The 12,701-nt window shown below is 39.5% G+C and overlaps 2 protein-coding genes across 3 annotated transcripts in view; one reads left to right on the forward strand and one right to left on the reverse strand.

Annotated features, from left to right (window-relative positions):
- Positions 1-3,770, forward strand: part of usb1 (U6 snRNA biogenesis 1) — a 31,148-nt gene extending 27,378 nt beyond the window's left edge. For both annotated transcript variants that reach the window (XM_060837780.1, XM_060837782.1), the window contains exon 7: positions 1,845-3,770. In XM_060837780.1, the coding sequence (XP_060693763.1) occupies positions 1,845-1,949 (105 nt within the window). In that variant the 3' untranslated portion in view covers positions 1,950-3,770. The remainder of the gene's footprint in view (positions 1-1,844) is intronic.
- Positions 3,771-8,250: 4,480 nt separating this feature from the next.
- LOC132823991 (phospholipase A2 group XV-like) overlaps positions 8,251-12,701 on the reverse strand; it is a 41,703-nt gene continuing 37,252 nt past the window's right edge. Inside the window, exon 6 of the mRNA XM_060838193.1 lies at positions 8,251-12,343. Within this exon, the coding sequence (XP_060694176.1) occupies positions 11,823-12,343 (521 nt within the window). The 3' untranslated portion in view covers positions 8,251-11,822. The remainder of the gene's footprint in view (positions 12,344-12,701) is intronic.

Raw genomic sequence — 12,701 nt, forward strand, 5'->3', positions numbered from 1 at the left:
TATTCCTTTTGCAAGTGCCACTTGATTACACCTTCAGTGACCCTTTTCATCACTTTGACGGAGAGTTGGGAAGGTAGATTGATGGATCAGTAATTGGCTGGCCTGGATTTATCCTGTTTTTTTGTGAACAGGATGTAGCTGAACAAATTTCTACATTATTGGGTAGTATTGTGATTGTAGTGGGAGAGCTTGGCCAGGGATGAGAGCTAGAGCTAAACCTCAAATCTTCAGCACTGCTGTCAGAATGTTGTCAGGGCCCACAGCCTTTTCAGTATCCAGTGCCTCCTGTCATTTCTTGATATCATATGGGGTGAATTAAAGATGCAGACTGGCATCTGTAATGTTGGCTACCTTAGGAGGGGGCTGAATTGGATCATCCACTTAGCATTTCTGATGAAGATTGTTCCAAATACTGCAGCCTTGTCTCTTGTACTGAAAAGTTGGACTCACCATCATTGAAGATAGGAGTATTCATGGAGCTTCCTGTTAGTTTATCACTGTTTACAACGGGATTGACAGGATTGCAGAGTTTAAATCTCGTTCATTGGTTGGTGAGAGGTTTGAAATGCTAGGACTGAGAGGAAAAAAAAGTGACCTAATAGATGTTTTGAAATAATGGGAGCTTTGGGAAAGTAAGTAGAGAAAAGCTATTCTCTTTGATCAATCTGTTGATACTTAAAGGTCACGGATTTCAAATAATTGACAGCAGATGATTTCACTTTGTGTAGTCAGGATTTCGATTCTACAACTGAAAAAGTATGAAAGCTGATTCCTTAAATAATTTTAAAATGGAGCTGGAAAAGTACACAAAGATGTGAAGTTGACAGAGTTTGGACAAAAGGAGAGATGTGGAACTGAGTGCGACTACACTGTCAAAGACTAGCACAAGCACTTCTTGTGCTGTAAGTTTTTATAATTACTACAAACTGCACATGGTCTTTTGTGTCCATAAAATATAAAATCTTTTGGAACTTTAATGGGGGCCAATACAATCTTGTTATTGAATATATTCAGGGCTGAGTTAGATATCTTTAAGGGAGTCAGGGGTTATGGGGGCGGACAGGAAAATGGAGTTGATGCCACAATCCAATCAGTATGATCTTATCAAGTATCACAGAAGGTTGGTGGATTGAATAGTCTACACTGCTCCTAATTCTGGCTATTGAGGGAGTGCAGCGTAGGTTCACGAGGTCAATTCCTCGAATGGCGGGACTACCTTACACTGAAAGACTGGAGCGACTGGGCTTGTATACCCTTGAGTTTAGAAGACTGAGAGGGGATCTAATTGAGACATAAAAGATTATTAAAGCATTGGAGACTCTGGAGGCAGGAAACATGTTTCCGCTGATGGATGAGTGCCAAACCAGAGGACACAGCTTAAAAATACGGGGTAGACCATTTAGGACAGAGATGAGGAGAAACTTCTTCACCCAGAGAGTGGTGGCTGTGTGGAATGCTCTACCCAGAGGGCAGGGGAGGCCCAGTCTCTGGATTCATTTAAGAAAAAATTGGATAGAGCTCTCAAGGATAGTGGAATCAAGGGTTATGGAGATAAGACAGAAATAGGATACTGATTAAGGATGATCAGCCATGATCATATTGAATGGTGGTGCAGGCTCGAAGGGCAGAATGGCCTACTCCTGCACCTATTGTCTAATTCTTGTGTTCCTGAAGAAATTTACAAGCAATTTTTTCAGTTGAAATATTCAGGGATTATGCAAACAAAATTGAAGAATTGAAATGTTTTATCAACTTTCAATGCTTAAGAAAATCCATTAGCATGTGATGGTAGTGTATTAGATCTGGCATCATTCTCTAAATTTGATGTTTTGCTGTTCTTGCAGGCTATAGTGGATAGGTTTGAAAATAAAAGCAGAGTCCTCCGAATGTTTGCAGATCAAGTGCGATGTAAAATTGGAAACAAGATCTTCTTCTTTCCCATGCGATAGCAGCCATTACTCACTTTGAACAACTCAACTAGAAGCAACAACTTGCCCTAAGATTAACACCAAGAAACCTTGGGAAGAAACCTGCTCTTTCCCATCTACCTCCTCTGGCTACAGAGATGCAATGTAACAGCTTGCCGGTAACAGGTCATGTATTTCGGCTAATTTGTAATTGCACTGAGCTATTCATCTTTCAGAATAAAGACACCCTATTTTTCAGATGAAAGAAGATATGACGTAAGTAAATAGTAATTTTATTTTAAATTCCCAAGCAATGAGATTTACTTTTTAAACCCTAGTTCTACAAATGTCTTTACAGCAGAACTGCCTCCAATTCAGTGGAGTTACTGCACCTAACACATCATAATACCTTAATCACATGGATCTTCAAAATCATTGGATTTTACTACTTGTTGATATTTTTTCCATTTTTCATTTATTTCATTTTAATATTGAACTAAACTCTGAAACTCTTAGGTCTTGTTGCATATTTAAAATGCCTATTCCATAAGACATAGGAGTGGAAGTAAGGCCATTCGGCCCATCGAGTCCACTCCGCCATTCAATCATGGCTGATGGGCATTTCAACTCCACTTACCAGCATTCTCCCCATAGCCCTTAATTCCTTGTGACATCAAGAATTTATCAATCTCTGCCTTGAAGACATTTAGCATCCCGGCCTCCACTGCACTCTGCGGCAATGAATTCCACAGGCCCACCACTCTCTGGCTGAAGAAATGTCTCCGCATTTCTGTTCTGAATTGACCCCCTCTAATTCTAAGGCTGTGTCCACAGGTCCTAGTTTCCTCGCCTAACGGAAACAATTTGCTAGCGTCCACCTTTTCCAAGCCATGTATTATCTTGTAAGTTTCTATTAAATTTCCCCTTAATCTTCTAAACTCCAATGATTACAATCCCAGGATCCTCAGCCGTTCCTCATATGTAAGACCTACCATTCCAGGGATCATCCGTGTGAATCTCCACTGGACACGCTCCAGTATGTCCTTCCTGAGATGTGGGGACAAAACTGGACACAGTACTCCAAATGGGGCCTAACCAGAGCTTTATAAAATCTCAGTAGCACAACAGTGCTTTTATATTCCAACCCTCTTGAGATAAATGACAACATTGTATTCGCTTTCTTAATCACGGACTCAACCTGCATGTTTACCTTTAGAGAATCCTCGACCAGCACTCCCAGATCCCTTTGTATTTTGGCTTTACGAATTTTCTCACCGTTTAGAAAGTAGTCTATGCTTTTATTCTTTTTTCCAAAGTGCAAGACCTCCCATTTGCTCACGTTGAATTCCATCAGCCATTTCCTGGACCAATCTCCCAAACTCTCTCGATCCTTCAGCAGCCTCCCCACTTCCTCAGTACTACCTGCCTGTCCACCTAACTTCGTATCATCAGCAAACTTTGCTATAATGCCCCCAGTTCCTTCATCCAGATCATTAATATATAATGTGAACAGCTGCGGCCCCAACACGGAACCCTGTGGGACACCGCTTGACACCGGCTGCCATTCCGAAAAAGAACCTTTTATCCCAACTCTCTGCCTTCTGTCAGACAGCCAATCCTCAATCCATACCAGTAGCTCACCTCGAATACCATGGGCCCTCACCTTGCTCAGCAGCCTCCCGTGTGGCACCTTATCAAAGGCCTTTTGGAAGTCGACATAGACCACATCACTGGGTTTCTCTGGTCTAACCTACTTGTCACCTCTTCAAAGAATTACATCTTCAACTTGAAACTATTTATAAATATGTTTATCTTTTGCAATTTGTGTATACAGTGTAGCATTTTTTCCTTAACTTTAAAAATAGTGGGAATTTTGACTTGAAATTAACATCTTGTATATAACTGTGAAAATGCCAAAAATAAACCAAGTGTTCATCTAAAAATGTTCTTCTGTCAAAGTTGTAATTACATGCATGAAAACTGTGAATGTGACAATCCTGATAATGTTTTGGATTGAAACCTGTCAAGTATTAAGGTTTGAGGATTGCAGTCATGTTTTTGTGTATATTTGTTTGTAGATATAACCAGAAGAACTGTAAGCTATTTTGATGGTTTTCTTGATACCTGGATTTGATTACTGCATAACACAAGCACTAAAATTTCCTGCCAAAAAGCCAACAAGTTTATTTTATGACAAGGAAGTTTAGTTTATTTTATGACAATCCTGTACTGCGAGTTCAGGATTGATACAAATTGCTGTGTGCTTTGTGCCATTCCCTCATGAATACAAGATCTCAACCTTAATCTCAGTGTGAGTTTCAAGAAATGATCAGTTTTGCCTTCTAAATACTAATGGAAGGGGACACAAAGTTAGGACTAGTATTTTGCAATCTAAGGGCCCATTTACTGAAGAGGTTATTGTTTTTGCAATCCTACTCAATGTTGTAACACCCAGGAAATCACTGGAGTCTATAATTAAACAAAGATCTGCGAATGCTGGAAAATAGTTAAGATTGAGTGGAGCGTCCATCCTTCAAGGAAAAAGTGAGGTCTGCAGATGCTGGAGATCAGAGCTGAAAATGTGTTGCTGGTTAAAGCGCAGCAGGTCAGGCAGCATCCAAGGAACAGGAAATTCGACGTTTCGGGCATAAGCCCTTCCTGATGAAGGGCTTAAGCCCGAAACGTCGAATTTCCTGTTTCTTGGATGCTGCCTGATCACGTGTCCATCCTTCAAAACTGTTCTGTTCTGACAAGGTTGTTACAAGACTCAAAATGTAACTTTATTTTCTCTCTTGATTTCACTTTTGCTAGTAGTAATTTGTAAACATTTTTATCTTAATCTCTCTGTTTCTTCTTTCAAATTTGTCTGCCTCACCTGTAATTTTCTTTTGTCTCCAACTGATTATTTCAATAATTTGCCCTTTTTTATTGTTCACTCTTTCTCTATCCATATTTCTTTGAAGACATACTACTGACACTAAGCAACCTATCAACTTTGCCATATCATGACCAATTCAAGGCCACAGACAATTTTACAGATGAATAGTGAGTAAAAACAGTATGTGTCACTGCTCATATGCCAAATTCTGTTCCATTGCTCCAGTCACCAAGTGCTTGCATTTTGACATCAAAATGCAAGTGCTTATTTTTAAATTGGCTCAAGGAACTGATTTTCCAAGAAATGGGTCTCACTTCCTGGTAACTTTTACAATCAGTTAAGTGGGACATGTACTGTCTGGCATGGTTTGCAGCAAATTTGATTTTCTGATCAACTGATTTGAACACTCAATGTTGGATTGCATGTAAAAGTACAAGCAATTCTTCTGGTAACTTGTGGAAAGGAAAGGTTTTATTTAACTGAATTGCCGAGAGCAGTTTGAAGTCCCACTATGTGAAAGCAAGGTAGATGGCCTCACCATTTGTCAGAACTCTGATATCTATTGTAATAGGATAACTACCCCAAGGTAATGATTGATTAGATAAACCTTCTGAAGTCCATTGGAAAGGGAGGATCTTAAATAGAAAACCAAAAGATTGTTTCCATGCTGTATAACTCTGATTCTAAAATTGTTTCTCATTTCAAAATTTCTGAAGTTGAAAAGGAAGCAGTGTTCCAAAATTTGCAGGTACATATCAAAGCAATAGGTTGTCACTGTATTTCGATGGATTGGCCAAATCTGCTTGATATTTAGTATGGACAGATGTCATGTCATCTTCTTGGAATGAGGCTTGTCAAAAACGTGTAGGGGTTTGCATTTAAAGGTGATGGATCAAGAAAGAGACTGATGTTGATCACTCATTAAAGTGCACAAGCAATGTGAGGCAAATGTAGGGAGATTTACCAGGAGTAAGACAAGGTTTTGAATTGTCAAGGTGATTGTTAACTAAATAAAGGCAGAATCCTCTTTAGTTCTCCATTATTTTGGGGTTTTTGGAGAATTCCAGGTGTGGGTTTGGCCATCAGAATCTTCAAATTCCTGGAGAATTCCTACAGAGTTTGTTGTGTCTAGGAGTCCACAACTCCATGTCCACTGCTCCAACGTTTATCTGGTCATTTAGAATATCTGGGCCATGAATACCAATCTGTTGTACCCAGAATGATAAGATTTCAAATAAAACAGAGTGCATTTTTGACTTCCTGTCGGCAATGGAATATGTCATCGAGAAGGAGAGAGGAATACTATTGAGGCCATTAAATTAAATATTGCAGGGAGAACTCAAAATGCATAGATTGAGTTTGAGAATTTTATTTTAATTAAAATGTTGGCTAAAAAAGTAAAAATCTCAAAGAAAACTTAGTTATTTATTTTTCATTGTGTTGTCAATTTATAATGCCACTTTCTTAGGTTTCTGGAAACTTTCGGGGCATTTTATACTGAGATGATTAGACCAGCTTAATTCAAAGAGCAGAAATAATTCTTAATATCTCTCTTTAAAACAGATGGGAAGGAAGGATGTTGTTTTCAGCTTTTGCAAGCAACAGTTGGGACATTATGGGGAAGTGAGTGTGAATGCTCAGATTGTTAGCAAGGCAGCATTGTGTCACCTTCAAACATGAGCATAACAAATCTAGGTAATTACATGTACAGTATTAATGTTACATAGTGATGAACATAAAACAAATTTATCTCAGCTGTTAATATTATTGGAATATCTTGATGAACTTTTACATCATATTCTTTAATTCACTTGTGGGACATGAATGTTGTTGGCTGACCAGCATTTATTATCCTTCCCTCGTTGCCATTGAGCTGCTGCAGTTCACATGCTTTAGATAGTGAGGGAATTCCAAGATTTTGACCCAACAACAATTGAGGAATGGTAAGATAATTTCCAAGTCAGGATGGTGAGTGGCTTGGAGAGGAACTTGCATGGTGTTTCCCATGTATCTGCTGCCCTTGTTCTTCAAGATAGAAATGGTCATCAGTCTGGAAGGTGCTGTCCAAGGGTATCTTGAGTTTCTGCAGTGTATCTTGTGAATAGTAAACACTGCTGCTACTGAGCGTTCGTGATGGAGAGAGTGGATGTTTTGTGTTGCTGAGCAAATGGGCTGCTTTGTGCTGGATTGTGTAGTTTCTTGAGTATTGCTGAAGCTGCACTTATCCAGGTATGTAGGAGTATTCCATCACACTCCTGACTTGTGCCCTGTAGATGGTGGACAGGCTGAGATACTCACCATGATATTCCTAGCCTCTGACCTCTTGTAGCCTCTGTGTTTACTTGGTGAGCCCGGTTGAGTTTCTGGTCAATGGTACCTGAAGGTTGTTGATATTAGGGGATTCAGTGACGATAATACCATTGAACATCAACGGCAGTAGTTAGACAGTCTCTTTTGGAGATAGTCATTGCCTGGCATTTGTGTGTTGCAAATGTTACTTGCCACAAGTTAGTCCAAGCCTGAATACTGCCTAAATGTTGCTTTGAACATTACTGCTTCAGTGTCTGAGGAGTCACAAATGGTATTGAGCATTATGCAACTTGATGAAGAGGAACAGAAAAGCAGAAGTGAAATTGTAAGGAGATTAGTTAAAAAAAACTGTATATGATATACTGGAATAATGAAAAACCACAATTTCCTGGATTTCAGTGAGATTATTCATAAATAGCATCATGTACAATAGACCTTTCTACCTATCCAATGAACTGTAATTTTTAACTGATATATAAAATCCAAAAATACAACAGTTCTCTAATCAAACAAATTAATATTGAATCAAAGATGATTTTTGAATATTGAGATGGATGACTGTAACAAGGCTACAGAATTCCATTCATAGAGAATTTATAAAGGAACAGAGAGTTGTAAAGATTAGAAAATAGATATCCAAGATTAAAATCTCAAAAGCTGTAGCATAACCACCAATAGTGAGTTGGAAAGTAGTTTGGAGGATTTTTAGGGCTGAAGGAGTTTAGAGACTGGGACAAGGCCACAGATGGATTTTAACATGAGAATAAGCATTTAATAAAGAGATGTTTTGGAAGTGAATGCCTGTGGGTCAGCAAACACAGAAGAAGCAGACCTTGCTATGAGTCAGACACCAAGCAGCAAAGCTTTAGCTGAGCAAGTTTTTGGAGGGTACAGAATGAATGGACAGCCTCAGCGTTCAAATAGTTAAGATTGTTGTTCATAAAAGCATGGATAAAAATTTCTGCAGTAGATGAATTCTAGGAGAACCTCCTGTAACAGGCCATGATTACCATTGCCCACTTGGTATTGTGCACATGGGCACCTTCAAGAACCAGGTACTATGTCTTGCTGCCACAGTCATCGACAGATAGTAACATCCCAATTTAGTTGGAGACTGTCAAAAGATGAAACTCAGACACACGTACATGGACACAGTTCTCAGTGTTGAAATCAAGTTTATTATCCAGTGAAAAATATAACACTCTTAGTAGAAACAGACAGTGGTTTAGTGAAGCAATCTTGGCATTTATCAGTGAGACATTAAGTTTAACAAGCACATTGGCAGCAACTGGGTATGTAACTGTAGAGGTATGGGCAACACCCTTAATACACAATAGTTACCAACCACTCAGACTGAGACATTAAACTCACCATGGACTCAGTGTCTCAAAGTAATGAATATTTGATTTTTCCACCTCACCCTCTCAACCATTTGTTGAGGTGGGATTGGAAGAGGGTGGGGCAAGCTAGCCATTTGCCATAAGTCTCTGCTCATTCATGAGGCACTCAAGAGATTGTACTGATTGATGTGTCTCAGGCATTTCCCAAGTAGCCTCCATCGGGAATGGCTAGGAGGAGGAATTGAGTGCTGCTGGGGCTGTGCTGCCATAGAAGCACTATCCCTGATAAACAGGTTGCTGAAGGTTACAGTTGAGATTTTCCTTTGATTATCAGGATTATTGTGGTGCAATCTTGAAGACTTCAGGAATTTCATCACAAGGGACCAATTACGAGCAATTGTGGAAATGTTTTTTCAAAATATCTGTAGCAGCTTGCATAATGGCTGCACCCAGACTTGGCACCATGAGCAATGTGCCACTTATCAAAAATATAACAATTAAGAAAATATTCATATCCATAAATAATAACTGGTCAAATTCACTGACCCAATATTTGGAATATGCCACATTTACAATAGTACTATATATTAAAATATACCATTTGAATGTTATATTTAGACCAAGGAAATTGTCAACGCCCAACATTTAAAACAAACAGTCAAAATCAGAAATGTCCAGAAACTTTTGAAAATGTAAACAGGACACTAAAGGCTTATTTTATTATAAAAGCAACCATATCCCCTAACCCCATCCTGCCTTCAGCTCTTACAATCCAGGCACATAGCTTCTTTGCAGCCTGAATGACTACTCTCTTTAAAAAAGGAGCAAAGAAGCTATCAAAATTGAAGCCTTGATCCCCACCTGTTGGACAATAGGTGGTAACTCTCTTCTCAAATCTAGGAGAGATGGTGGGGGCAAGGGAAAGAAAGCTTTGGTTGATACTAACTATCCATCCTGGCCAAATACAAACACAGCAACTGATTCTTTCACACTGTTCCACACATTCCACTAATATAACATTTGTCTTATTTTAGGTTCTGTTTACAGATAAGTTAATCAAGTTATTTTTCTAAATCTATGTACCATTTTTCTGACATTAAGATTGTAAAATGTGTCCCTTTCTTCCTAAAGTCCCATCTCTGTAATCCGGAGGATAAACCCATGGGAGCTTTAATTATTTAGACTGTTGGCATAAGAAAATTGTGTTTCATCATTTACAACTTTTAAACAGATTCCTGAACCAGAAGGAATCAAGTTATCGGCAGTTTCATGGGAATGGAATAAGGAAAAGGGAAGAAGGACAACTTCTTAATTCAATAAGCTTGGAAAGGTTACAAGAGGAGAGAAACTTCATAAAAGGTAGGGCATTCAAATTGGGGCAGAGAAGAGAAATGGCTTTTGTTGGGAGGAGGAAGAGGAAATTGAAGTGTTAGGCCTCACCACCTCTGACAAAAGCCACAAGTGAGATAAGGCACAGAGACAGACACAATTAAATTATCAAAATATTGCACAACAGTACTCTAATATTCTTCACTGGAAGTCAGAAGAAGTTAAACAATTCTAACCAGAGGCTCGAAAAAGGTCAAATAATTATATCAGAATCATTTAGTGCAGCTGTCCACAACAAAAAAGAGAGACTTCAGCTGTAGGAAAAGACATCATTTTCCACTCCATTTGAAGTGTCAACTCAAAACAGGTCCAGAAAAGGAGCATTCAAAAGTCGTAAAAAGCAGATTCAAAATTAGGAAAACAGTCATTACCAGGCTAGTCAATAACAATGTGTCAAATAAGCTAATGGGGGGTAGGATATTTAAAACGCCATTTGGATGTTAAAAAGAGAAGAGCTTAGCATATTCGAGGAATGTACCTTAGGGAACTGAATGTCTGTCATATCCATGCTTTTGTACTTAAATCAGCATATTGTCCATGGTCATTTCAACTCATCAGTACGGATCCTTTACACTTCTTGTTAATGCATCTTAATTCTACTTTCAGAAAAGCACACTAATGTAATACTTCAATTAATCACACTGTGCTTATTAGTTCACATGAGATTGATACTAAAATGGCTCAGGAAGTGTGTAAAGATCCCATGCACATCCATCTTGCTGATAAAAGACACAAAACCTAGCCTTTCTATAAACCCTCCTTATATACAACACATTGTGGGGGGTGGGGGGTTCCCTCATTTGAAAATGAGACTATAATGAAAACGATTCAAGAACCACTGTCCTTTCAGCAGCAGACAAGGGTGAGGTTTATCTTCAGACATCCCATTTGGTTAAAGGGTTCACCAAAAGCATCTGTCTACTAGGGCTGTGGCTAAAACCATTTCCCAGGAAGCGATGGGCATGGTCTGATCTAATCCCTAAATGTTTGGAAAGAATAGGGGGCGGCACGGTGGCACAGTGGTTAGCCTCACAGCGCCAGGGACCTGGGTTCAATTCCCGCCTCAGGCTACTGACTGTGTGGAGTTTGCACATTCTCCCCGTGTCTGCGTGGGTTTCCTCCGGGTGCTCCGGTTTCCTCCCACAGTCCAAAGATGTGTGGGTCAGGTGAATTGGCCATGCTAAATTGCCCGTAGTGTTAGATAAGGGGTATATGTAGGGGTATGGGTGGGTTGCGCTTCGGCGGGTCGGTGTGGACTTGTTGGGCTGAAGGGCCTGTTTCCACACTGTAAGTAATCTAATCTAATCTAATCTAATCTAATAAACAGCCTCTGCTCCTGTTTCACTTCTCAAACTACACTGCCACAAGACAACCCACAGAGGCTCTGTCGTGGTACATAACTTTTGGTTCAAAGGGGTCAATTGGGACTTGTTACTTTACATTTAAAACAATCTATTGTTAACAACGTGCATCCAAGGTATGGAATACCTTCATGATTGGTGGGACTTAGGTACTGACCTGGGCCCATAGGTAGAAACATTAGTGTCTACCACAAGAGCCCCCTTATTACTTCATATGTTGACTACCCGACCAGTTAAAATACAGATCAACCACAGTCCAACATATATGGCGGAACAGGGTCAAGGACCTACTTTCAACTCCTACCTTCCCAGCTAACACTATCAAAATTGGAAAAGGTCCCAAAATGAACACCATTAACCTCGGAAATGTGGAAAACAGCTCACTTTGCAACTATCTGATTTATACATGCGCTGTTCTGGAGTGACATGAGAGTTAGTTTCACTACTCCTGTAGCCCCTTACAGGAGGAAATTTAGTCTTATTTTTACACAGCTTATGCTCTAATAAAGCCAAATTTCAAACATTGTTTGAAACAGATACATTAGACAGTATTCATAGACGACGTTCTGCCTCAGATCATCAGGAAAACATGGCGCAACTATAAAAATAAAAAAGGGAGCTTTCTCTCATTCAGAATTCAAAACAGAGGCAGATTAAATAGCACTTTTTTGATGTAGGATATTGTGGTGAGGTTGGACAGCATATCAATATGTTCATTTGAACGCAATTCCTTCATATGGACTTTGCCTTTCTGTTTCCCTTTCCAGTTTTGGCACCGAAGAGCACTGACTAGGTTGACTGTGCCATCACCATCACCGTAGTGCACTTTGGGCTCCTGGTCAGGGAAAACATCGTAATGAAAGGACTCAGGTGTTTGTATTCCAGTTCCATACAAGCAGTGTATTGTTACCCCTGGGGCAGTCAAGTTGTACACCAGTGATTCAGTGTTTTGCCGCATGAGCCAGCCATCTTTAAAGTTGATGTCCTGGTAGAATTTCTGATAGTCCTTTGTTGTATAATTGCGTGTTGGTGTGGTGACAAAAATTGTGTCCACCGACCAGGTATTGTTGTAAGGAAGTAGCCAGTTTGTGGAGACAGCAGTCCGTTGCTGTTCACGGATCTTGAGTGGGCTGATGACAGGAATTCGATCATTGTCTCCTGTGAAGTTAAGCAAAGTGCTTTAGCAGTTTTGGACATTTACAGCACAGAAATAGGCCATTTGACCCAACTGGTCTTATGACAGCGTTAAGTTTCATAAAGAACTTCTCCCATCTCCTTTATTTCCTTTCTCCTTCTATCCATTAGTGACATTTGCCTCAACCTGTCCAGAATATTGCCTGGACCACATTTGAAACATTCTGAAGAAAGGTGCTGAAAATAATGTCATCTTATGGGGAAAAAAAATTGAAATCCTTCTTAAAAATAAAAGTAAAAGTAAGGAAGTTTTTAACAAAGAATTCATCCCCCCACTCTCCCTGGTGAGTGTTAGCCATTAGTTAGAATAATTCAAAACCAG

Source organism: Hemiscyllium ocellatum, chromosome 17, assembly GCF_020745735.1.
Source record: "Hemiscyllium ocellatum isolate sHemOce1 chromosome 17, sHemOce1.pat.X.cur, whole genome shotgun sequence".
In the NCBI taxonomy this organism is placed as follows: domain Eukaryota; kingdom Metazoa; phylum Chordata; class Chondrichthyes; order Orectolobiformes; family Hemiscylliidae; genus Hemiscyllium; species Hemiscyllium ocellatum.